Consider the following 27,834-nt stretch of genomic DNA (forward strand, 5'->3'; position numbering starts at 1 on the left):
ATCATTTTTTCCTGTGCGGGGTCATTCGCTGTAACAAAATATTTTGAGTTCGGGAATATTCAAGCAACTGAAACGGCGCACTCCAAGACCGAAAGTAAGATGAAATGACAAACAAGAATTTGTTACAGTTCAACCTCTGTTTGCCTCCGTAGCTCTGCTCTCGAAAACCCTTCCCTTAAAAAGGATTTCTCAACGAAGCTTCTGGAGCTCTGCGGCACGGTGGCGATGTGCAGAAGAGCTCACACAGCACCTTCTCACCACAGTGGGAAGAGCACCGTACGTGTCCACGAGCTGATCCTCTTAAACGTGCTTGAATGTCGTGAGTAAGCAGAAAAAAAAAGAAAAAAAAAACAGGGAACAAAATGGAGAATGAGCAGAAGGGAAATCACAAAAAGCAGAAATTCAATCTGATGTGTGCATCTGAGCGAACGGGAATTAAACAGGTCAAAAGGCTAAATACATTTAGATTTGTGATAAAGCTCTTGGCTCAGCAGCCTCCCGGGTGATTGAGGTAATTAGTAATAGCACTGAGGTGATGCCATAGTAACAGGTTGCTTTAAGTCATTCGCTTATTCGTCCTTCCTCCTGCTCCTCCTCCTCCTCCCCCTGACATTCATCTGCCCTCCATTCTGTTAGCTTCCAGGGCAGCAGGACGCCTCAAATAGAATAACTGAGCCAAAACATTTACTACACACCCAGTTCAGCTATTCAGACGGGTTCCTCTAACAAATGCCTGCAATAGTGTCTGTACAGCGCAGAATCTGAGGCTGCAAAGTACTTAAAGATGACAAAAAATATAAGTCATTGTAAGGCGAGAGTATTTGTTCCTAATCTGTTTATCTGATGTGTCTCCATCTCAAGTCTGCACCACTGGCCATGTTCCAAATGTGTTCATTGCAACTGATTGTAAAGTGGAGTTTAAGCAACACTACATAATAGATATTTTACCTAACCCTTTTGACATTTACCTATCAGATTTAGCCATGGATATATTAAGACAGGAGCCCAGAGCAAACTCCCCACAGATGACCATATATAGTACTGACAGATTATAAGACATCTGTTAAACTGTTAACAGAACATATCCAACCGCAAATAAAGTGCACTTTTTGCTCTTTTAAGAATCAATCTTTAATCTGCGGTTATATTTCTTTAAACTTATCACAGGGCCAAGGACAAACACAATTACAGGCAGAGAGTGCATGAGCATGTGCAGCGAGCCACGCGACGCAGAGGCAAACCTGGAAGCTAGAATATCTTTTTTTTTTTCTGCTTTAAATGCCAGGCGAGCAACTTTCGTTCAAGTGACTGGGTGCCGATTTTAAGTCCAGTATTCAATTTCTACTATATAGTCACACCTTGAGCTAAATATTTGAACCATTCGCCCATTACTTTTAGCTATCTAAATTGTTTCTAACTATTTCAACCATTTAACCGTTACTTTCAGCCATGGCTGCTGACAGTCTTACTTGTGCCGCAGGACAAGATGATCTCAAAAGGCCCCCACAGTACTACAGGGCCCTCTCGGTCCCCTCCATAGCTACATGACTATCTATTTCAACTAATCATCTGTTACCTTCATCGTATGATCTCAATTCTTTATCTGTTACATTAAGTAAACTATTTCACCTGTCAGTCTACATTTTCTGGGTGAATATTTGAACAGTTCATTACATGTGGTCAGTTATTACAAATGTTCATATATTAACTGAAGCTAACTAATTTTACTCCTCCATTCATGTGTTTTCATGTGATCTCGCTTTATCTTAGGCTTGACAGTTAACTCAGGCTGAGGTGAGCGTGTACTGTGCTTTGCTCTGACAATACATTTGCTCAGATCAGTAGCATACTAGTTTGTAGTTCAAATGTCTATTTTCCTCCTCCACACAAACATGTTGATATGTTTTTTTTTCAATCATATAATAATCTATATTTCTCGATTCTTTTCTAGTACATCTGCATGTGATTGGAAATAACTGGGCCAGGACATAAAAAGACACAAGTAATGGTGATGGCAATGCTCATGGTAATGAGATTAAAACAGCTGCTGGTCCGTCCTCTGTATAGTCCCCGATCGCTGCTTCATTTAAACTGCTTCAGTTAAACTGTTTTTGAACTTCATGAGAATCCCAAAATAGTTGGACGAGCATACAGGCTCAGCAGAGATGGACAGCTTGAATTAGTGCTACTGATGAATAACAGTTGCACTGCAGTTACTCTTATTAAGTTAACTGACATCAAAATTGCTATATTGAGGCCTTAGACAGATGTTCGTCAGTCTTATACAACCCTGCTGTCAGTGTTATTGTTGCTAAGCAGCAGTTTGCACCTTGAATGTCACCTCTAATGGCCTGAGTTAAAAAAAGCCTCTTTTCAGAAATTCAGAAATTTCCACTGATTAAATGGAAATCACTTGACTTTTTCTAATCTCTGGCGTTTATCAGCCCAATTTTCACATTAAGCGAGTCATTAACGTTCAAAACCTCAACTTCTTCCCTCGTGGCGGACAGCGACTCAGATTGAAAAATGTAATTTCTTTACATGATGTGGGAGAGATCCACAAAGGAGAGCCAAGCGGTATAAATAGGCAGACATGACAGCTATGTCACCACAGAGTGAACAAAGCCACGGGCTTGAAAGAATGCAAACTAGCTGTGGATGTCTCTGCAGATAAACAAAGCAATAGCTCATCTGTGTGAAGCTATTGTTGCCCTCTAAAGGAAAACATGAGCCTGCACACAGCTGAGAGAAATACACAAGACGGCATAAATCTGCAGAGGCACCAGTACATGCACTCAAATACATGGCTGAGTACGCACACACCTCTGCGTGATGCATGTAGGTGAGAGAAGGACAAAGTGACCTAGCAAACACACGCATGCCTAAATACACACACCACTAATTTCAAGATCACGGCCTTGTAGTTGTTTGCATCCACACACCAATCAAGTTGGTTTGATCCGTGTCTGTCCATACTCATGTACTATATATATAGTGAAGACTTTGTGGGGAGTTATTTCACAATATTGACATGTATGAGTCCAGTGACAAACATATTGTCCCCGCTCAGAAGACTATTGATTGATGGGGAGCTTTGTCACATGCTGTAAGGACATTCACCTCGACATGCAAAACCAATCAGCTCTCGGTGGGCTAAACTAGTTAAATATGGACTTTTATGCAAAGAAGCTATTAAGCGTAGCACATGGACGCTTCACACGCGTGTCCAACCCAGGCGCATAGAAGATCTCCACAATCAGTGCAGTTTAGTATCCAACCAAATATGAAACATGCACACAATCTCCCTGTCTGCTCCCGAGCTGTAGCACTGAATGACGACCAGAAAAAGCGTTTTTGCTTTTTGCGTTATGATGTCACTTGTGAAGTTGCCCTTCGACCTTTTTGGCTATAAAAGTCATCACTTCATTCACTTAATAATTTTTCCAAAAGATATTTGTGTGTAACTTAGCATATGAATTCTTGGGTCATGGCCAAAAACATGTCTCATGAGTTCACAGTGACCTTGACATTTGACTTTAGACCATTAAATTGACCATTTAAGGTTGAAGAAATTCCATCAATGCATTCCTGAGATTTCGCATTCTGAATAGGCTGGAGGACAGACGGACAAGTTAAAAACAAAATGCCTCTGGCCATAGCTATCATTCATATCGGCATAAAAAGCCTTTTTATTGAGATATAACATATGATAACCTGATAAAATACAGTAATGGTTTATGAGTCACTGTGTGGCACCCAATTTTCTTTTGGTTTGATGCAGAACTTTTACTTGTATTAGGGTATATTTACATGATTGGATTGGCGAGTTTGCTTTTGCAAAGGATCTGAATGTTTTTTTTTTTTTTCACCGTACGATGATAAATACAAGCTGGAACGGGAGCAGCCTGTTATATGACTTCTACCTACATCTGACCATCTCAGTCAGGTCATGTTCTGTCAAAAAAAATCAAATAAGAAAGCAGATAATTGTGCAGTGGAGCAGTCCTTGCCCTCTGATGATGCACAAGCAGCAGTAACAGTGCAGCAAAGATCAAAAACCCCCCTTACACACACACACACACACACAGGCACAAAAACACATATGCACACATACACTGTGTTCTTCTGCATCTAGAAGCAGTCAGGGTTGAGGAAGGTTGCAATGTTTTTGTGCTTACCTCAACAGGGGCTGGTTGGGGGGCGGAGGCGGGTCACCATCTTGGCTCTGCGGAGGCTTCTTGGTCACCTGTTTGTAAATGTTCCTGGCCGTCACCCCGAGCCACAGCATGGTCGACAGGGACGAGTAGTGCAGCACAACGCCGACCTGAAACAGGGTGACAGAGGGTACATCAAGTTATTTATCTGACTTTTGTGAACTTTTGCTTATATATATGCTGCACAGTGCACTTCTGTGAAAAAAAAAAAAACGTCAGACCTGATTATATTCCTGTAAGTCAAAGTAAAGATGTTCGAGGGTTGTCTCTCTCCTCTGTTAAAAAACATCATCAATGTCACTCCAAGGATGTCTCCATAGACGTTTTCCTGCAAGACCTGCCTGCTTTGTCTTATCCATCAGTAAAAGACAATAATACAAGTATAGAACGACAGGTTCAAAAAATGCTATTGAATCATCAAGGTTGTTTGGGATAAGAGCATTATGGTGAGGTTATACTGAGCAGCTCCTTATCAGTTGAGTTAGAGGACACAAGGTGTACACGGTGAATAATAAATCTGAATATAAATGATAGTCACGTTGACAACTATCAGCGCGTGATTGTTTTCCAAAACGCACTGTACACATATCTGCGCTCGTCCTCCTTTTAATATTCATGAATCATGTTTGAATGGGAGAACTGATCTAACTTTGTTTAAAGGCTTTGCCAGTGCATAGAAAGAGGGAAGAGATGAGAGAGAGGAGGGAGAAAATTAAAATGCACTAAGCCTTTTCTTCACCCAGCAAGTCTGCTCATGATGTACTGACAACCTGAGATACCCAATCAAATGGCTTCTCTGCAGCCTGATAGGCCGAGGGACTGAAGCTAGTGTACCACGGTCCAGATGCTAATTGGAAGTGTCCTTGAGCTGGTTATAAGAGCACAGAGCGGTTGGCGAAGTCAATCAGGGGCGCGGAGTCCGAACACTTCAGAGCTTCATTAGTGCCGAGAGCAGACAGAAAGGAAGTGTGTTTGTAGTATGGTATGAAGGACAGAGGGAGAACAGCAACGTAATGGCCGAGGCGCACACATTTATCATCAAGTGGCTGATTGTACAGTTTTTGCCCTGCAAACCAACAAAAACAGAACAATACAGCTGCACATTAGTTATAGTGCACATATAATATTAATATCTATCCAACTGTAAATTAACTTGTGAAGTGTATGTAAGTCCAGACCATAAAAAAGTATGAGATCATTTAGGGCCACAACCAACAGGAGTGCTTCACACTTTTTACAGTGTTAATTGGCTCGCTAACATCAAGATTTCAGCATGTAGCCATGGTAACCCAGCAGAGTTCTTGGTAGCGTTGAGCCACCGACCGGGTCAGCATTTTGTTGTTATCTAGTGGCGCCATCATGTAGAGTCCACTTGTAGTCTTCATTTGAAAACTTATTTTGATGAACCAATTAACGTTACACAAATGGCTCTCAAGAGGAAATTCTGACACTCGAGGGAGGAAGCTTCCAGCCTGTGTTTAAAAATGACTAATAATCTAACGCGTAATCTTTTAATGGCCATAATTGAAACATTACCTCTGTGGCACCGCAGCCGTCTGTGTCATATTCATTTGTCCATCTTTTTCAGTGTGTGTGATCTGGTGGTTGGACTGTTTTGGCAGCACAAACAAAATCTAGTTTGAGGACAGCAAACTCAAAGGGCCAGCCCTGTAAGCACATTTTCCATGTGTAACACAGTATCATCCTGTGCTGAAGAGTCGAATAGTGTCACCTGTTTCATGTAAATTGCTTATTTCTTGTGTGCACATTGAGGCGAGGATTAACTCATTAAAGACCCACAACAGAGGGTTAAGTAACATATTTTAGAAGTGATGTTGCAAAGATTTCTTGTAGATACAATCCTGGAAGTGTTGTACACTTATGGATATGTGTGGGTGAAATATTGTACAAACTGTATTCCCGTAGCTGTAGCTGTTTGGTCACAATCCAGGGACTCTCGGTATGAGTTGTCCTTATCAATCAAAATGTACTTTGAGTCAGGTTTTGGACATCCTCAATCATGCGTCCTCAGAGGCAGCTTGCAACAATGCAATTATCCATCAGGTTGAGAGAATGCCATTCTAAGTTACTGTGACAGTGGTGGGAGAAACTGGCAATTCAGCAGCTGACATTTTTGTTCATTGGTGGACCAGAATGTGATCGGTCAAAATGAAAATCCTAGTTTGATTAACACCATCCCCCTGCCACCACCAGCAGCAGCACCACCACCTTACCTGTCACAACAACTCCATATGAGACCACAAATTGTCATCGCAACTCCACTACAAAATCTCATGATGAGCACCCACAGCATCTCAGACCAGTGAGCAGCCAAACGATGACACCAAAGGAAAAAAAAAACCTCACATCATCTACCACCAACAAATCAGTGATCCAACAAGAGCAACACCCTGCCATCGCAGGCAGGTAGCCAGAAATGCTTGTCAGACACAAATCCACCTCATTGCTCAAATAACATGTTTCCTCTTAGGTGTGTCAGACTATTTTCCAGGTGTAGGTGAGCCAAGCATCTGACACTGGAGACCACTCTTGCTCCTCACATTAGTTAAAAATATATGGGTCACCCATTAGTTCAGTTGGTAGAGCAGGCGTCCCATGTACAGAGGCTTTGTCCTCGCTGCAGTGGCCTAGTTTCGAGTCCTGGCCTGGGGTCCTTTGCTGCGTGTCACCCCCACCCCTCTCTCATCTTGTGTACTGTCATCTCTGAAGCTTTGTTATCAATAAAGCCTTACAAAGGCCGAAAATGTATAAATATATATTTCTGCATTAATGTGTCTAGACCTTTTGTATACATTTTGTTGAGTTGTGTACTAACATTATCCAACATTACCAAAAATGAAAGTTCATCTGCAATGTCACTGTCAACAAACAATGACGACAACAACTAACATAATCCCACACCATGCTACTTCAAATTGTCCATCAAGTCTGACAAAACAATTGCACACAGTTTTCATAAGACTGCTAACAGAATATAATTTAAGCACCTTACAAAAATGCAGGATTAAATGGGTGGCATCTGTTTAGATAAGACCTATAATTAATCATTGAATGGACTGGTGGATTAAGAAGGTCTGCAAACATAGTCATATCTTGATATTTTAGTATTCATGGTTGCTGTGTGCTTTCACCTCATGTGCCTTTGTTGAAAGAAAATCTGGGTAAATACATAATTTCAGTCGGTGATCGGATCAGTGAGCAGGGCGGCGATTGCACAGTTAAGAAAACCTGATCAATGCGTCCACGATAAAAAGGCCACAGCCACAGTCACCTCAAACTCCATCTTTCATCACTTCAGACGGGTGTCGGTGTCACATAAATAAATGAAACCGCACACCCATAAAAAAGCAGTTTGATAAAGATTCAGGAAATTGTGACAGCCGAAGAGTGGTTATCTCCGTTTTGTATATGAGCGAGGTCACGGAAACAAAAGGCAGGAGAACAAAGTTAGAGCTTTAGCTTGTGCAGCACCAACACTCATCCCACATATCACAGCATGTAGTCAGCTTGGTAGTGATAGTTAGCCAGTTAGCTTTGCAGTTTCAAGTGAGTGCAATTTCATGGTCCATGTGTGTAAGATAGCAACAGATGTAACAAGACAAAGACAAGACTGAGATGTCATGTTTAATACACGAAGCAAGCCAACTCAAGGCCCTGAAAGGCAAATTCAACTTGAGTGCTCACAGACATACTGCGCTGTACTCTACTTTACTAACAAGGTTCAATGTCGGTTCGAACAGTTAAATAACGCTCTTAGGATTATGAAGAGGCAGAAGCAGGTGACAGGTAATTTCTGTCTATTGAAACACTCTTTTCAGCAGCTAAGATAATTTATCATGAAGCTGTAGGAGCACAAAATCATTTTAATAGATTTTATTTTTAACACAAATTCTATGCACAGACGGTCACTTCTTTTCATAATTAAAGGAGACCTGTTATGCTTTTTCCATTTCTACTTCATTAATTATATATGTTCCTGTGCATAGAAACGATGTAGAAAGTTAAAACGGTCCGCACTAACAGAAAATCCTTTCTCTCACAGAAAACACTGCTCCTGAAATGTCTCTTCAGCGGTCTCGCCTTTAATCCTGTGACATCACTCTATGTAAAACACAACATTTTGCCTTATTTCTGCCCTCGGGGCTAGTTTGGCACATACGAACTGATTTGGCTCAGTTGCTCTGTTTTTGTTAGCAGTGCTGGGTCAGGCATGTGTGAGCTGACCAATCAGAGGTGACTGGAGGGCGGGCCTTAAAGAGACAGTAGCTAAAACAGAGTGTTTCGGATAGAGGGGGAATACAGAGCAGCTACACTGGACAGTGTGAGACAACACATGTTTTTTGAGCACTAAAGCATTTAAACCTATTCAAGGAATAATCCAAAATAAAAATCATGAACCGGAAAATGAGCATAATATGACTCCTTAAATACAAGAGACACATTTTTAGCATTATGAGCAATATTCTTAAATATTAACAAAAATGAATGAGAACTTTTTTATTAACTAAAAGCAGGAACTATCACAGAAATAAATCATTTCACAGAAAGAGAAGAGAAAGAAAGAGAAAAACATGTTGGCTACAGAGAGGGGGAACTGGCAGCTGCACCTGAAGGTGTGCATTAGCTTATGGAGACATTATGCGCACTCTGGCTGTGTCATTAATTATTGGTGACAGTTTGGTAGAGATCCAAAAAGCACAACACGGTCAGTCGAGCATTTTTCAATATTTATGGGTCACCAAGTTAAGTCTCCTGAGCTTTTTGCCTTCATGTCTCAAGTCAAGACGTCAAGTTTCACAGCAGATGAGTCGAAGTCAAGTCACGAGTCCTAATTTTTGCACCTCAAGTGTAAAGTCTATAGCTCCAGTGTAACATGATAGAATTCAACAGCACAACAAACTCACAAAATGGTAACTAAGCACTGAACTAACTCCCCGACAAACTTCATGACTTTTACTTTGATTTACTGCATGAGAATCAACTTAACCAACTTTGCAAGGCAGCGGGGGCAAATTCTAAATCATTCAAGCCTTCCCAAAAATTTGGCATCATATGCATTGAGTTGTTTCTGTCCTTGCAAATAATTTCAGTTTTTTGTGCCACCTCTGTATCAGCCTGCCAACAGCTGTTGGAACACACTGTTTCAACTGATTTCATCATTTACGTTAAATATACCAAAGAAGACAACATTCTATTGATGATAAACATACAAATTCACAAATACATAACCAACAACAATAACCGATAAGACAAATTCTGATACGCACATCAAGAAAGGCCCCAGAAAATAATACTTAATTTTATGAGTTATGAGCTCACTTGTGTTTTATAAAATGTGTTAAATGCTGTCCACAGCAAATATTTTATGTAAAAATATGTCATAAATGGCTCAAAGCGCTTGTCACATTCATCCATTCACACACACATTCATACACTGATGGCAGAGGCTGCCATGCAAGGTGCCAACTGCTTGTCAGGAGCAATTTGGGGTTCAGTATTTTGCTCAAGGATACTCTGACATGCAGCTGGGGGAGCCGGGGATTTGAACCATCTGATTGCTGGACGACCCACTCTATCTCCTGAGCTACAGCTGCCACATATCCTATCAGTTTGTTCCAGCGATGTATGTGTTTGTTTGCATACAGAGTGGGGAAGTGAGGTCTGATCACAAGTGGTCAATCAAGATGCACAGCGCTGGGTGCCAGGTGTGAACTGATGCACCAGCAGCTATCCTCTTGTGATCTGATCATTCAGGATGCATGTTATGCAAGTATGAACAGCCTTTGCATTTGATAATTTATGAACAACTATAGTGAGACCAAGACTAAGGTGTTTAATGTCAGTTGGAAGAGGAAATGTGAATTTTAACAAGGAGCTGTCAAGAAATCTCTGTGCAACGTGTCTCTCTTAGCTTAATCATGGTTTTTCATTTTCTTTAATTTCAATCAATTCCAACGTATTGCAAGCTGGGATTCAACATTTATGAATCAGATAGCACAATGTGAAATATGAGATGTCCTGCGAGAACTGTGTCTAGACAAGATGTGAAGACGTGAAGAGAGGATGTCAGCGCCTGCCGACACTAAACAGTAGGATGGTTTAAAGCAGTGCAAAACCTCTGTCAACAGTGTAAAAATAACACTAACACAATTTAACAAGAGCATCAGAGCAGTTATACAGTGCGAAAAAGGAAGACGCAGATAATCTGAGAGAAGGACAAAACTGTCCCTGTTTTTTTTTTGCACCTCAAATGTTTATTCAAAAGGAGTCCTGTGTGACGGGTGTGAATGATGGCTGTGTTTCATGTTCCGCCGTATACCTCAGTATTTCCAGTGTTTATTCGGACTGACACGTCTCGGCTTGAGTGTAGTGTCGATTTCTCCTTAAAGACAACACTGTCAGAAAGACTGTCTTAACACATTTAGCATAATGCTAACAGTGCTAAACTCAAAAGTTGCTCTAAGCTGTCTTCGGTGGGCATATTCATTATAACGGCTCCCTGCTGTTTTTGATGCATAAGTAACCAGTCTACCGGAAGCCTTTTACATGTGGGGGAAACGAGCTCAGGAACACTCAAATTGGACCCATTGCGAGCACAAAGCCAATCACTGCAGATACTGTAATGTCTAGAGCCTTTTTTCTTTTTTTTTTTCCATTTTTGCCAGCGTTTGCCGTCACAACTAATTTCACAGTGGCACACTAATGAGAAAATCCTCTGTAAAGCATCTTTAAGCTGACAGTTGGCTGTAACCTCAGATCTAGGTCACGTCCTCAGACAGGTTCTTTGCTAAATTAATAGGTTATTTAACGCTGGTCACACTCGCTGAACAATCAACACAGATCCATGTTCTGATGGCCAAAGGTGAGGTGAGGTAAGGCGGAGTGCAATAAAAAAAAAAAAAAAAAGAAAGGTCTTGCTGTATGTTGTGGGGCTGCTTAATACGGGTGAACAGACAATGCGGTGTGACAGCCGGGGTGTTGCTCGAATCAATGACAAAGCGAAGCCTCGCTGGAAGAAAAAAGATAGAAATAGAGATCAGAGATGACTTTGACTTTGAGGCCGTAAAGACATCGGATGCTGCATAGCGACAGTGCCACAGTGGGCGGGGAGGTGGTGCAAGACTGAAGAGTGGCATACAGATAGAGAGGGGGAGAGCGAGTGTAGGATGCAGGTGGAGATGGCGAGGGAGGAGGAGGGCGAGGGGCGGAGGGCTGGGTGGGGAGTGCATGCTTGAAGTGTTGCGAGAACTGCCAAAGCTAGTTTCAGAGCTCCTTGAAGTTCCTTCTGTCGGAGGGAGAGCATGTACTTATGTGCCCCCCTGGGAGGAGGGAGGAGGGGTGTGTGTGTGTGTGTGTGTGTGTGTGTGTGTGTGTGTATAGAGGACTGGTGGGATGATTGGGGGGGAGTACAGAGAACTCAGCAGGCACCGCGTGTGCAAATGTGTGCATTTAAATGTGTGCTGTGTGCGCCATGCCGCTACACAACTTCTCAAGCAGTCCTGTAATTATCTCAGATCATGTCTGGTGGGGCCCGTCTCGATCCCAGTGGAACAGCAGACAATCTGGGCTCCTGCCCAAATCTGTAGAGAGTCGTCCTGTTAGCAGTGATTGGGTAAAGGAGGAGCAGCAAGAAGCATCCAAAAGGGCCCCGGGATAAAATTAGATAAATGAATGAATACTAAAGTGAAAGAGCAAGAGAAAGCTACATGGCTCCGTCAACAACACCTCCACTGACACTGACTAACATTTAGAAGCCTAATAAGGCACATTGTGTGATGGGGGTTATACTTTTTAGCTACTTGGTTTATTCATTTTTAATGAATCACGTATTAATGATTTATGGATCGCAGTGATACGAATTTTGAAAGAATAACCTTGAGTTCGCCAGGTTGTTGAAAGTCCCTCTAACTGGATTTCTGACTTTATTCTATTCTTCGGAGAAGAAAAAAATCAACCATGAAGAAAGATAAAATGGCTCCATGTAGCAGGTCGGCAGTGATCTAAGTCTCCCGGATGCCCAGAGGTCCTGAATTGATTTGAAAAGTTTACACCTGTCATGCACAGTCGAACTTGTGCACCAACTTCAGACAACTTCTCTTTTTGGGATCTCAGGGATTCTGGACACTTGAAGAGGCTGTATATGTCTTATTATTGGCCAATAAAGCAGTAGAGCAGTAAACATGTGTTGCTTGTAGGGGTTACTTTTAAGGATACTGACTGAATAACGATTCAAATTATATCAATAAGTGCCAAATGTTGGTACCTTTGAGCAGTGGTCCCCAAACACTGGCCGTCGTTTGGTACCGGGCCACAGAGAAAAAATTAATAATTTATTTTCTGTTCTATTGACAAAGATCTTTTATTTGGCAAAAGCGTTTTGGATTCAAAATCACGGCCGAATATCCAGAGATCACCGCAAGAGCAATGAAAACGCTGCTTCCATTTGTCATTGTCAGAGAATCATTGTCATCACCCCTAGGTGCCACTGTCTCGTCGAGACAAACAGGCACAGGGATCCCACTTATTCTGCATTATTGATGGGTGGTGTCTTTTATGCACTTTGTGTTTGTTATTATGCTCGTTATGTATTTTCTTTTTTATTTCCGCGTAATAAACATGAGGACATAACATATGTATACAATGGCAGTATATATTTTATACATGATTGTTGTCTCTGCTGTGCACATTATGTTAACATGACATACTTTAAAGATGTCTTTTGCAACCTCTTGTCACCTATTGCCTGACATACAGCCTAAGCTCTGGCCTCAACTTCAACTTATTAACCCTCTTTCAGATACCATAATGATTTACATCAACAAAATACCAAAACTGCATATTGGCGCTGGTATGTTTTCATCTTACAATTATGAAGAGTATTAATAGTGCACTCCATCCTGAAGATGACTCTCAGAGTGAAGAGCTTAATTGTTACAATGTGGTTGAGTTCTAAATGTGATGTTGAACAGCAGGGTGCAGGTGAGGGAGGAAAGCTACATTTTGTGACAATGCCAGCTGTTTCGTGTCAGTTACAGTTGTGGAGGAACACTTGACAGCTGTGACATGAGTGGCGACTTCATACAGACTTCTTTGTCACTGAGCCTGCTGCTCGGCGGCTCAGGCAAAGCAGGCTGGCATGAAATATGACGCTCTGCGTTCCAGCATGTAAAGGTAGAATCTCGACACCGCGGAGCGTGGGGCCACCTAAAGCGCTCATGACAGCAGAAGAGGAAACCGGGTCCCTAACGTGCTACAGCAAACAACAAAGGGAGCGAACGAGGCCCACTGATAGGAAAAAAGGGAGTGAGTGAAGGCAGTTTCAACCCTGAGTGAAAAGTAGAAAAGCGGTGCACATCAATCTCTTTGCAGGTACATACAGTAAATGCCTCCCTGCTGAGGTGAGCTGACAGTAGAGGATGCTCTCCTTCAGCTCATGTTTCATGCTCACAACTGGACAGGTCCAACTATCAATCCACCAGGACCATATGGCTTTACAACCATGTGAAAAGGTAGAAAAAAATGAACAAATGACATTTTGATTCTCACTTTTCGTCTTTTTAACACTGACCCCCATCTCAACATGGAGTCCAACTTCCTCAAACGTATCTGCCATCTGTTATCTGTCACTGGTTTAGTCGTTTCCTTCAGAAATACACTCAATTAACACCATGCACAATACAACAAGAATCTCATTGTTTTTCCCAGTTCCTTTAAAATGGTATATACATTCTAAATGTACTATATACGACATAATTTTATATACTTTCCTCCACCAACATTCTTGCTGTATCACAACCTAAAAATAGCCAAGATGCCAGCAAGCAAGAAAGCATTTCTCTGACCTGTTTCCAAAACCCATCCTGACACAACCCAAATCTCCACGTCCCTCCTCAAGTCTCGCTCACTCAGTCATGACTGTGGGCTGCAGACATGGAGGCATCACCCGTGTGACCACACACTGATTGCAAAAGGGTCAGAACGTCCAACTGCAGGGACACACTGCTGCATCACAAGATGGGGCGAGCATCCCTACATCCATCATCCTCGGCAGGAGTGGATGGTGTAGTGTGGCAGAAAAACTCCCGATGATCCAGTGAGACTTCAGAGAACCACTTCCTTTGTCTGGTTCCATTTCGCAAAATTAAGGTAGGGAATTTCTCATTATGCACAAAACGGCTAAAGATATCCTTTACAGGCTGTCCCCACATAGATAGTCTTAATGTATACAGAGAGCTGAGACTTTATGGAGGTGAAAATAAAGCTTATCTTGAACCAAATGAGATGCAATAAAACAGGCAGAGAAAACAATTAAATGAGTCAGTATTCAATCACTATTCATTGTGAGCACGCGCAGCAACAGTGAAAATACACTGATGTTTAGCAGGTGTATTGATTACCATGTTGGTTTGCTAAAATGGCTTTGACTAAAATCAAAGTGTTGGAAAAAACACATACCGACATGAATGTGTGTACCAAACTGTATCCATCTAATGGCTGTTCAATCACTTCACTCAAAGTCCCAAATGTCCACATCATGGCTGCCCTAGAGGAAAAGTCCATCCATCGATACATTGTCTGTAATCGCTTTATCCCTTTTTTATGGGGTCGTGGAGGGTTTTGATGGAGCCAACCCCAGCTGTCTCTGGGCGAGGGCAGGGTACACTCTGGACAAGTTGCCAGCTCATCACAGGGCCCTCACTGATGGCAGGGGCCGCCAACTGCACATCAGGGTTCAGTATCTTGCTCAAGGACACTTAGACATGAAGCTCAGCTCAGCCTGGGGCTGGGATTTGAACCATTTGACCTTCAGATCACTAGCCAACCTGCTCTACCCTCTGAGCTACAGCCATAATTGTAGACGTGGTTTAGGGTGAATGTAAGATATTTTACGAGATGAGGGAAAACTTTAACATGCTGGTGGTCAGAGGGGAAACTGAATTGTATCACCAAAGAGTTATCCTTCTGGGGACCATGAATGTCACAGAAATCCCTCAAGCATTTGCTGACATGTGTATAACCAAGCTACAAACTGACATCCACTGAGCCAAAGAAATGTGGACATGGATTAGGGAGAAAAAAAACACTGAGAAGAGAAACTATAATCTAGTGAGTAATGGTACAATAAAGATGGGCATGGGACAATTACTCACACTAAACTGACCACCTACAAACAAAACCCGCATACATGTGTAGCCACAAAAAGCCTTTCACCTGTCACCATGTCACTGCAAGGTTAAACTTCCAAAGAAAAGCATATATGCCTAGAAGTCCCCAGCCCCTAAAAAATCCAATTTGGGCTATCAGGGCTCATTGTGTCAACACAAAACTACAAGAGTGACCTGAAGCACAACAGACCCATAACGCTGGGTTTGCTCATGTCCACATATTCCACTTCTGGGCCCTGATTGCCAACACCTGCACAGACATTCACAATCAATTTTCCAAAAAAGCTCTGAGAGTAGAATGAATGAAAAGGGAATGCACTTACTGCTTGACAGATGATGGGGTATTTGATTTGATTGATGCCGCCGGCAAACACAGCAAAGGTCAGAGCCGTGTGGAAGCAGAAGTTGAGGAGCATATGCCATCCCTTCCGACTGATGCGGATTGCGCTGCCAAAAAAAGACAGAGAATCAAACAAATTAGCAGGTCCGTACCATACCCCTAAGTGTTCTTGTGATTCATCATGGAGTAAAATCTCATTGATATTCGGTGTTCAAGGTACATTGCACATCACTCACTTCAAGTATGATTTAGGCCAGTCTTTTTACAAGGTCTGCATAAATTGCCCTTTTCTTTTACCTTGCCACTGCCATATAGATTAACAGCCACTGGAGAGCCGGGGGAATGCTGCACATAGAGTTTGAGGAGTGCAAACAAGCCATTACATACCCCACTGCCAGTACATGCACTGAATAATAGAATATTTCAGTTTTTTTTTTTTTTTTTTGTACAATGAAAACATTTTAACCTTGGCTCGATTTTTAAAAGGTAAATAATGATTTACACTGAATAATTTCAAGCAACACATGTATTATTTTTTATTCCTGTTCAGGTAAAACATTAAGCAGAGGTTGAAACTGTGAGAAGTTTGGTTTATACACAGATGGTACCATGTTGTATCTTCATGGCAACTGTGCCAAATCACTCACGGTCTAACACCGTATTCACTCTTAAAGGGAAACTCCGCCAATTTTACATATCAAAGTGTGTTTACAGATCTTGGGGGTTACTACTGCATTTGCAATAAAAAGTGGTATAGAGCCCTCTGTGGCTGGATACATTTCCTCCGGTAATGTCACTAAGGGGCCAGGTTGCATTGTGGTTAATGTAGGTGCCAGGTTATGAGAAACTGTCCGTAATGAGTTCAACAGTGTCATAGTGCAACTCTAGACCAGTCAAAACCTTGCGTTTACATCAGAGTTACATCACTGGAGATGATCTTATCATAACATATGGCCTCTGGAGCCACATTGCATGCTCTGATAAAATCATCATACTATTCTTTTCCACATAGCAACAGTACTCTCCAAGAGCTGTAAACACACTTTGATATGTACAATTGGTGGAATAACCCTTTAGTAAGTATATTGCAACAATGTAATAGTGGAACAGTTGAAACATCATAGGAAAACACAATAGTGCATGAAAAAAATACAGGATCAGAAATAAAATGTATGCCGACTGACTTATACCGATGTGGCCCTGGTGCATGCTGGGAGGTTTGCCTACATGTCCTCAATGAGTCGCTACAAAATAAACATCATGTCTTTCGTTTTTGTTTCTGTATGGACAAGGCTACTCTACAAGAAACAAACGTTTTTTTTTTTCCTCCTGAGATGTCCTTTTTGAAAAAAAAAAAAAAGCTAAGACAACACAAACTTTCAAAGAAGATCACTGCCAGATGCAGGAGTCAGTGACGCAGGCAGACTGCTTTCTAGTTCATTTTGATTGAACGTTCAAACAAATAGCGCTTACAGGGATGTTGTTTAAAAATCTTCAGAGTAAGAAAAACACAGTGATACAAATTCAAAGTTGCAGTTTTTAAGATGTGCACCTTTTTCAAAAGGTCAAACCCGGCACGTAAATTGTGAGAGATGCTGTAGCATTAAACAGGCTACAAATAATTTAAATGCTCAGGTGACAAAACCGATACCACGCTGTGTAACTGCGTTGGACCTGAGGCGAAGGGCTATTTAGAGATTCTTGAAGTGAAGTGTGCTCTTCAGTGTACAACCTTCCTACACAGCTCTCTCTCTCTCTCTCTCTCTCTCTCTCTCCCCCCCCACTTTACAGTACATCCAGGGCTATATGCACACAAATAGGAATCACTCAGCTGGTTTGATGGTGAAATAAAAAGAGATTGCTTCCAGTTGGCTGGGCCTATTGAAGTTTTCACATTGTAACACTACACACTCATATCCACTTTGTGAAATATGCCATCAGCCGGTGGGGGGTGGGGGTGGTTACAGAGCCTTGGGCAGGGCACTTAACCCACATTACCACCTCCATCCAGCTGTTGGAGAAAAAGGGCTAAATAGGTCAGACAATACTAACATGTTTGTAGTACTGTGTGAATTAACACACCATCAATTCTTTAAATTGCTTTCCCGTGTCAGCTACCCCCCGTTTTATCAATACAGTCACTGTCACCATTAGAAATTATATAACCCTGTGCTGGAAATCTCCACTCCCCAAAATGGAGGAGCGGAGCCCCGGCTGCACGTGAGCCAACTGTAGATGAAGCAGTGGCTCAGCAGTGAGCTATGAGGCGTGTCTGGGGCCGGGCTCCACTGCTCAATGTGAGGGGAGGGAGAGTTAAAGCTGCTGCTGCCGATGCCTCTGCCGCTGTCCCAGTACTGAACTCCATCCAGCAAAGGGGCCATAAATCAGGCCGGCTCCTGGCCTCCCTGGAAGGGGGTTTTCATAGGCTCTGCTTTGGGCTTTCATTGGGTCAAGTACATTAACCTGGCAACCCTCCACATCCCCATCTCCCCAAGCATGCAGGGGGGATAAAACTGTCCTCTCACTGCATCTGCTCTCTCACCCTGTACCCACTGCCGAACCAGATGTAAGGGGCAATAAAGCTATGGACAGTATAATATGACACATTATACAATAGGTAGTTTCAGGCAAGCCGTGTCATTGGTGGAAGACATGCTCCAAACATGCTGATAAGTCCCATAAACCATAGGTAGCAGCTCTGTTAAACAGAGAAACGGAAGCGGTTTCATGCTAATTATGATGGAAAAAAGGCAGAAACCTGACAGTGGCACCACGTTTTATATGGTTGAAATCAGTAACATGATATAAAAAAACAAAAAAAAACATTTATTACTGGCAGTATATGTGTAGCAACATGGTAAGTCACATATAAAATAATAAGTAATTCATGTTCAGTGCAATGAACTGTGGTCTATCATGATACATCACACAAAACTCACACACAAACGGTTTATTTGGCCACTTTAGGCCACAAGCTCTAAACATAACAATAACAAGCTATAACTTGCGTTGAATTCATTTGCAGTCATGTTTCTGCCTACTTGACCAATGTAAGTCCAGCTTCGTTTATTTTTGACCAGCTCCCGTCTGAAATGGCTCATTAGCCGCTAATTGCTCCAGTATGTTCACTAGCAAGCTGCTAACGTCGTCTGTGTGATGTTTGGTCCTGTGCATGGACTGGATTTAAAGATGGGTGATTTCAAGTTCCTCATACTGTACAAGATTAAAGCGAAAATGTCCTGGAAACGGCATTCCCAGCTTGCTCTCAAGATGTCATTTGAAGATTCTGCACAGCGGTGATTGGACAGCCCAAACCACTCAGCTGTTAATCATGACATTACAACTCCTTTTCATTGGATCAAATAACTTCTTAAATTCAAACTTAATATATAGATAAATGAACACTTGAGCATATACCAGCTTGCTCAGAACAGCCTTAAATGAAAGAAAGCAATTCCTGTCTGCCCACATGGACAGAGCCTTTACTGCAGCAGCAGTCAGTTACCAGGGGGTGATCAAGATGTTTTGGCTTCACTTTAGGGGAGTTGTCATGTTGTCCATCTTTACACACAGTCATTGGTGGTTAGCAGGTAGCAAGCTGAGAAATCATATAAGTCAATTATATCCCAGCTGGATTTATAGATGTTTAACACCGAAGATGACCAGTGGAGGGACTAAGTTTGTCTGATTCCATCACTATGTGCATGACGTCAGTGTGTCTCATTTTGAGTTCAGGGAAATACTTATGACTCAAATTGCACCGACTGAGTTCAAAGGATTCTGCCTCCCAGATGTGATACCCACCACTATCTTCTTCACTAGGCTTATACGTCATGCATCAGCATTGCACCCATGATCACAGATTCTCTCTTGGCTTATCTTGCTGGCAGAGAAAGCCAACAGCACACACCGTATGCATATATTTATGCCTTTGTGTATGTGTTAGTGAGCTGAAGTGAGAAAGTGACAAAATTCTAACATCCACAATCTACTGTGTCTACCCCGGAACAGCTTCCCCCTCGCATTCAACCCATTTAACACGCAGTCCCGGTGCTTCACGGCTTGGATACTGTCAGTCAGCTGGAGTGATACTACACAAGTCGAGTGTTACTAAACAGAGATGTGTTTTAGAGCTGGGGAGTGCCTGGAGGGAGGTGTGGAGGATGAGGAAGTGTTAGAGTTTGTTAATTTGAGCACAGTTGAATGAAAACGCCTCTAACCCTCCCTTGTGTGTGACAGACAAAAGCTCCGGCTTCATGTCTTAAATATGGGCTTGTTCTTGCTCTAGTTTGGACTGGAGTTAATGTCTTTTAGCTCTGAAAAGCATTTTGTGATGAATGAGTGTGTAAGCAAGTATCCAGGTTACAGTGAGGTTGTTGGAATATCGCAGTTATGCTTTACCCGTGTTAACATTTATGTTATGACCCTCGGCCTGCCCTTGCAGCGGAAATACCCCCCATATCTGCTTCTTCTTGAGCAGAAATGATAAAGAAAAGGGGATTCTGAATGGCAAGTTCAGCTTCAAAGCCTTGCCAGACGGTTCTCTTGACAAGAACAAAGCTATATGCATTTACTGTCGATGTGAACTGAGTTACCACCAGAGTATGTCCAGTCTCAAACATCACCTGCTGGCCGAGCACATAGCTGATGCAGAGAACCCTCCTCTCCCTGACCAAAGGTAGATCACTGTAGAGTTTTCTGACGGAGACGCCTGAACAGCTCGACATGAAACAAACTTTCAACAGAGATAACTAAACGGGTGGCTGCAGCTTGCAGGCTGATTAACATCATTTAGTTACAGTAACTACACATTTTTGCTGGAATTTGGCATGCAGTACCTTCGAGGTACATTAATTGTCAGTGCCTTGGATAGTTTCAATAATAATAATAATACATTTGCATAAAGCTAGCATATTTGCCAAGTCCAATGTCACTCAACTTGAAAAATATCCCTTTAAGTTACATTTAAAGCAGATAAAAAAATGTGTGATTTAATTTCTGATGTGAGTTAAATATGGACAATCATGCAATTAATCGCTATTAGATATTTGAATCCATTGACTGACGCAATCACTACACAACACAGGGCTGCACAACAAAACGAAAGTTTGTAAACTCCTTAATGCAACTCAAATTACAGAACACATATACTTTTACATATGTACAAATATACATTAACACATGATGAGGAGCCACAAGCTGCTGCATCTCCATGCACCGCTGTCCTCTGTGGCTCCTCCTGAGTTATTACTTTTCTATGTTAAAAGAACCTTCAAGAGTACTTGTAAAAACAGGCCTTTTATTCATCCACAAACTCAACACTCATAACTGCTACCTTGCTTCCACCTTTAATGTTTCACTACAGAAAGGAGGATTTTTGAGGAATATTTGTATTTTAAATGTATCATAAATGCAGTGCAGTAACAACCATTTCATTTAAAATACGCCCCCAGACTGAGGGATTTTACCACAATCCTGTCAATACGCGTTCAAACCATGTTAATCAGCTTTTTTTTGGTGTTGTTTTTTTTGCACTGAGCTCCACTGATATTGAATAAAACATAAAGAATGACCTACAGGTTGATTTGCAGGCCACTCATTCTGCACAGAAGAGCAGAACATCCAGCAGTGTTTGTTTACATTACACTTCAAGCACAAAAAAATCTCTAGCAATTTTTTAAAAATTGCTCCTGCCTGTATTGCAGTTTTCAATCTTTTCTTCAGTCAATACTGCAGTGCTGGATGACAGTAAGTGATGCTGCTGTTTGGAGCCCCAGATGCTGTCATCACTGTCTGACTGCAGGAGGACGCACCCAGTCTCCGTCCCAGGTGACACAGATGGATGCGAGCTGCAAATGCAGCAGCATGTTCACGGTTTCATACATTCTCCGCTTAAGTCACAGTCAGGACAAGAAAAAAAAATCTGTCAAACAATTGTCACTTAATTGTGTTAGTCTTAGAAAAAAAACCAATATTTCTTGAAAATTAGACATTTGAGACATCTTTCCTTTATATGAAAACGGATGTAGAGCTATTACAATAATATCACATTAATGCCAGGGACAAGATAAAGTGACTGATGCTCTACAGGAACAACAGATGATGAATTGGCGTGCTAAATAATATGGCAGGCGGGCTCTGCCTTGCTTTAATAACAGCATCCACTGCAGATGAACGTAAGAGAAGCAGACAGATGCCACAGTGTCAAACCACGAGAGCCACACAGTGTGTCCTCTGTCCTTATCTCTGTGTGGAATAAAAGGAACAAAGGTGGCCTGAGTACCACTTAGAAATCCATTACAAGCACGCATTCCTGTCTGGAACACACACACATGCACACATCTGTGTATGTGTTTTAGATCCTCTTAGTCAGGCAGGCTGCAGTGCTTTATGCCACCCTTAAGCATCTGACTCACACCACAGTCAGGCCAGGATCTGTGACAGAGGCCTAAAAAACAAACTGTAAAACCATGAGGGCAAAACAAGGCGAGAAATTAAGAGATTTTCTGCCCGTGTGTCCAGATGCAGAAATGCAGCTTATGGCTGTACCTTTAAATGAAGGTGGTGATTTCTCCTTACCTGTGGTGCACTATGTAGGTGATGATGGAGGCGAAGAGGCAGAGCAACATGACCGCCGTGCAGGCATACACCACCGGGTGCAAAAACTCCCCAGGGTATGGGGGGAAAGGCAGCGCCTTCTTCAGATCCTAAGCCATAAGGAGGAGAGAGAAAAACAGGGTCTCAGACAAAAAGTCATCATAAACACAGTATCAAAAAATAATCAGCGAGCAAGGATGAGTCCTGCACACTGACAGCTTATTCCGACAACCCAACCAAAGAGGAAGACGATGAGCGCTGCCTATGCATAGGCACAGTGCCCTGCGCTGACGAGATATGCGAGCGAAATACAAATGAATGTCAAGGAAATGTCTTTCAGTTAGAACGCTGTCCAAATCAGCATAAAAGAATAACAACCCTGTCGAGTGAATATTCTTTCCCCCTGCATTTACATTTTGCATTTCAGCCATTTAGCTGACACTTTTAGCCGGAGCGACTGAGTGCAACAATGGTATAAGCTTCCTTAGGCTGCCAACATAAAAAGCACAACAAAAATGGATAGCAGCCAGGCGAAAAGAGAAAAAAAAACTGGAAACACAGTTAAGTCGCTTTTTCATGTCTCCAAAAGACACATTGTTAACAGACGCTCATTAAGCCCTTATCAACATCACAGTCCATTTGCTTGGTAATTTATTCTACAAGACAAACTCCTTCAGATCTTACAGCACATATTTTGACAGCTACAGCTTAACCTTGTTTTTCACTACTTTGATTTATCGTTGTCTCGTAAGTTTAAGTTCTGTTAAATTGTCTCAAATACATTAATACATTTTATACATTTGGGGGAGCATTTTTCCTACCCTGTTCTTGCAGTCAGCATCAAGTGCCATAGATCATATAATTCAGCAGAACTTGAAGTTTCAATTTTCCTCATTTTAAGTCCCATTTTTATATTTGCTTTGTTTGAGAATGGATGAATTTACCAGAATTTTTACCAGAATGTTTTTTGTTTTTTTTTCACTATAAACTCAGACAGAACCTCAGGATTTTAAGAGGATATACTTGGATGTTTTAGACTTCCACATGCATTATTAGCAATTTATCATAATATCATTCTCAGTGTTGTCCAGTGAAAGACAAGTGTGATGCTATATTTTAGTTACCGACCATGTAAATGTGTCCAGAAACGCTCAGAGAGTAAATAGAAAGGTTTATTAAATCATAGCAAAAGATGTTGAAGCAAACATGACTGATATTTCAGGGAAATATATAATCCATTGAGCATGAACGCCAAAAGTGGCTTGGCTACATCCACTGCTGGTTGGCCCAGAGGAGGAAACTACGTGGGCTTCCTTGACGAATCAGTGCAGCAGAACGTGATGGCACATTAATCCAGAGCCCCTGATCTGCCCAAACAAGACATGTGATACCAATGAAAAACTGAGAAACTCCATAAAGCATATGGACACAACAAGAAGTTCAGATGTTATTCAACATTTTAGAATGAAAACTATTTTTGAATGGTGACGGCTGCCAAGACAAAACAAGCCACACACCATATTAACATGTCAGCCACTTTCCTCCGTTGTCATGCTCAGGGCGGGAAGCTTAAATGTTGAGATAATGTTACACCGTTGTATTTAAGGTTGCAAGTACTATAAACATCGGTAATCTGATTTTTTTTTTGCTTAACTACTTTCTGATTGATCAGCAACTGAAAAGACACTTAAGTGTCAAAATCTGCAGGGACATTGGGCTGTATGCCAAGGTTGAGTGTTCACAAAAGCATTCAACCATTCCTAGCTAACATTACCTTTTGATTACATTGTATGCTTTTCACTTCCAAGCTTAAATAAATGTGTCCAAGATGTGTGTTGATATTCTAGAATTAATCTAAATCTGTCCTATTGTATCGTGTAACATGTGTCAAACAGTCAGCCGCTGAAAGCTAATGTTAGCTGTTGTCCAACTGAAGCTGACAGGTTGTCTTTTCAGTAGTGGATCAATGAGAAACAAATTATAATGAAACAAGGCGCAAATTAATTCAGAAAAAAAAAACAATGTACATCTTAGACAAACATATTAAGCCCTTAAAGTGAAAATCACTGGATGTAATTAAATAATATTGTTAGCTAGGATGTGGTGACATGCTAACATGAGCTAATGAGTAATCATATATGTTGGTTTATCTGGAAATAAGGCCAGAGATCCTTCTGGATCGTTACTATCCAGTATATAAGCCAACATCAGCTTACAGCGTTACATTTAAAGGACTTTCAACCTTGAGCACAGGCGTACGACATTCGAACTCCCCAGCTGGAGGATAATGGCCGCCGTGTGAATATGATCTTCTGTGTAATCCTTACACACATTTCACATGCAGATGACTGCTCTTGCTCTGTGACGACCATGGTTTACGCTCCAACATGTTGGCATTGCTAAATAAAGCGCACCTTATCTCCATAACCCCGCCAGCTCACTACTGGTTTATGTCTGCGAGAGTGATCCACACACACGCTGTCCGACTGCATCATTGTCTCGGTGAGCAGCCGAGTGTTGTAGTCGCGCTCCGTGTTTATCCAAAAGGCCGATGAGCCTGCAGGGCCCGCGAGGGGTCGTGACCTTCAACTGAGCATTTATAAACACAATCGTGAAGTAGTGGCCTGAGATAGAATAAAAGGTTTATGGGACAGGCCACTGGGGTGATGTAGAACAGGGGAGAGTACAGACACTCAGTCCAACCATCATCATCAAATCTGATAAAGCCTTTCCCAAGTGTTTGAGGAGGAAAAAGGAAAACAGCAAAAAAAAAAAAATGAAAGAGTTGAGCTTTTTTTGGAGGTATGAGCAGTCAATTGCTCTGTGTGCTCTAATGTGCTCATGCCAAGACATTCATCTTTCATTGACTGTTGTTGTAGATATATGAAATCAAACACCACTAACACATGTTTCCCATCCATCCATCCATCCATCCATCCATCCATCCATCCATCCATCCATCAACAATATACACTACAAAACTAAGAAATGTATTATACTATATGTTCATCTTCTCTAACGGAATCTGCAAATGAGAGCATGCCCAGCTAACAAGCTAACAAGAATTTAGAGGGTACAGTGCCCGATTCTTATTCTCCTTCATTTTCTGGCATCCCACCGTTTTTACTTTTTACTTTGGATCAGTACATTTCTCAGCTCATGTGGCCGACTGCATAGTTGTTGTTTTGATGATGACTCATGCCATTTTGGGGGTTGGTATTATGAAACAGGCTACACAAGCAAAAACACATCAAAAGTGTAAATTTGTTATTTTAATAAATGGCTCAAAAGAAAATTCTGATCTAATTGCTTATATTTAGAATGAATGATTACTGCTGGCCTCCATGGGCCCCCCCTTACAGCAGGTCCCCAGAAAGCTTTTCCTTTTCCCCCTGGTTATGGGCAACTCTCAGCCCATTAAGACATTTTTAGGCAACTGGAGGAGTTAATGCTATCTTAATTGGGGAACTAGCTAAAGCATATTATATCTGCTTGCAACAATGTCAGCTGGCAAAATCAACATTTCCTGCTTAAAATGAATAGTCTGATTTTGTCTCCTTCTCAATCAGTCGTTTCAAAAATTATTAAGAATTGTGAGTGATAGACCTGCCACCATTTTCAGTGTTAACTGCAAATGTGCAATTTCCAATCCAAATATCTTTGGCTTTTTGGACGAAAGCCACAGGAAATTAAAAAAAAGACATAATCTACAGAGTGGCACCAACACCATCCCAGAGAGGTCCTAATCAGTCATAAGTCTAACCATCTATCATATTCACACATCCAGAAGACGCAGGGCGACGTTGGCATTGATTTGGTGTGTCCACTTGATGTATCTGAGTCAAATATTCACCCTCATAGCTCTGTTTTAATCTCCACCAGTTCCTACCGGGGAAATGTCTGAGTCTTTAGCTGCTAAATACTCCACAACATGCTCAGGAAAGAAGGCTGATGAGAGTCCTGAAACTACAAAACAGTAACACTGGGGGCTGGAAAACCAAAACATTACGCTGAAAGACACCAAAACACACCATGTAGCTGAGGGACTGCACAGCCAGGTGATAATTCACGGTGGGTTTTGTCACTGTGAGCGGCACCTTTTACATACATGTAGTCCTTTGATCCATTGCTAATATAAATGTATTGATTTAAGCAGCTGTTATATTAACCATACTAACTGTGCAGAACTACTCTTGCCAACTTAAAAAAGGAGTGGCAGAAAAATCTGTGGGATCATCGATCTTTAAAAATGCAGACATTTACGACTTTGCAGCTTGTAGCTCCGCCAGAAAATCCAAACTGGCTGGAGAGAGGACTGTAATTAGAAACGAGCAATAAAATGTACCATCATTTTGGAGCACAGTAGCACCCAGACAGTAAAAAAAAAAAAGAAAAAAAAATGTCAGAGAGAGGAGGGGGAAAAAAAAGAGAGAGCGAGAGAGAGTGAGAGAGTGAGAGAGTGGCCCCTTTAGCAGAAAGCACATGGCAAACATTTTCCAAAATTCCAAAAACAGCTTCTCATAATTTGTCAGCTACAGATTTACAGGGAATTATTAAGTTTGTATTTGTCCTCAGAGCGATGTCATGGAAGGACAATGAAAGCTGGTGTTAATTACAGCTCAATGAATTGATGGTGCTGAAAAAAAAAAAAAAAAAAAAAGCCATGGCCCGAAGCATCAGCAAGCAATCCAGCAGAAATGAAGCTTTTAAGTCAGTAAGCTGATTTATGTACTTAAACAGCAAATAACACTTCATAGGAGTTTTAGATTGTGACAAATGGCCTCGCACAAACATCAGCTTAACTAAAGGTCAGATAGGGAACGTGTCCGTAGGAATCAGTAACTGCATTTGTGAGAATAAAACCGTGCTCGGACATATTGAGCAGTCAAACGTGATGCTGACCGCGGCGAGTGACATCAGCTGCAGTTAAACTGCTTTGGGTGTGACGGAGGAAGTCAAACGTTCTCATGGGACATATTATCATCATCGCTGGGCTGATAATGTTGGCTGAGGATGTCGGCCTCCTTCCTCCGGAGTCTTTAACCATATCTTAGCAGCCCACAGCTGACGGCTGAGATGCTTTTTCACAACGTCCATAACACTTCACGCATCTTGGAAGTGTTTACTCACAAAACCATATGTGTGCCCCGATGCCTTACTAGTACAAAGTCGTATACTAACTTTTACTACCGGAGAAATCAATGCTGTGTGCACAACAGCTGCACTCATGGACATCTGAGTGCTTTTTCCAGCTTTTAGAAATGGCATTTTTAAGGATTTACAGGTTGTTTTTCACTTTAGACAGGACCACTGTTTTCACTCTTTTCCAGTTTTCTAGCGGCTTCTCCATTTTGGTCAAACATTGCATTGCGAGATGTCCATTAACACCAGAGCCAGGTACATCTGAAGCACCATGCTGGCACTGTCGAGTATAGTTAATTTAGGGAATATTTTCTCTGTGTATGCGCTACATACTTGAAACCCATTTTCAGTCTAT

At 41.7% G+C, this 27,834-nt stretch overlaps 1 protein-coding gene across 2 annotated transcripts in view; it reads right to left on the reverse strand.

The window, feature by feature from the left end:
• LOC119033993 (adhesion G protein-coupled receptor A3) overlaps positions 1 to 27,834 on the reverse strand; it is a 169,288-nt gene that overhangs the window by 11,866 nt on the left and 129,588 nt on the right. For both annotated transcript variants that reach the window (XM_037124670.1, XM_037124671.1), the window contains 3 exons: positions 22,320 to 22,447; positions 15,724 to 15,847; positions 4,179 to 4,324 (listed from right to left, as the gene is read on the reverse strand). In XM_037124670.1, coding sequence (XP_036980565.1) covers positions 4,179 to 4,324; positions 15,724 to 15,847; positions 22,320 to 22,447 — 398 coding nt within the window. The remainder of the gene's footprint in view (positions 1 to 4,178; positions 4,325 to 15,723; positions 15,848 to 22,319; positions 22,448 to 27,834) is intronic.

This window comes from Acanthopagrus latus, chromosome 15 (genome assembly GCF_904848185.1).
Source record: "Acanthopagrus latus isolate v.2019 chromosome 15, fAcaLat1.1, whole genome shotgun sequence".
Taxonomy (NCBI): Eukaryota; Metazoa; Chordata; class Actinopteri; order Spariformes; family Sparidae; genus Acanthopagrus; species Acanthopagrus latus.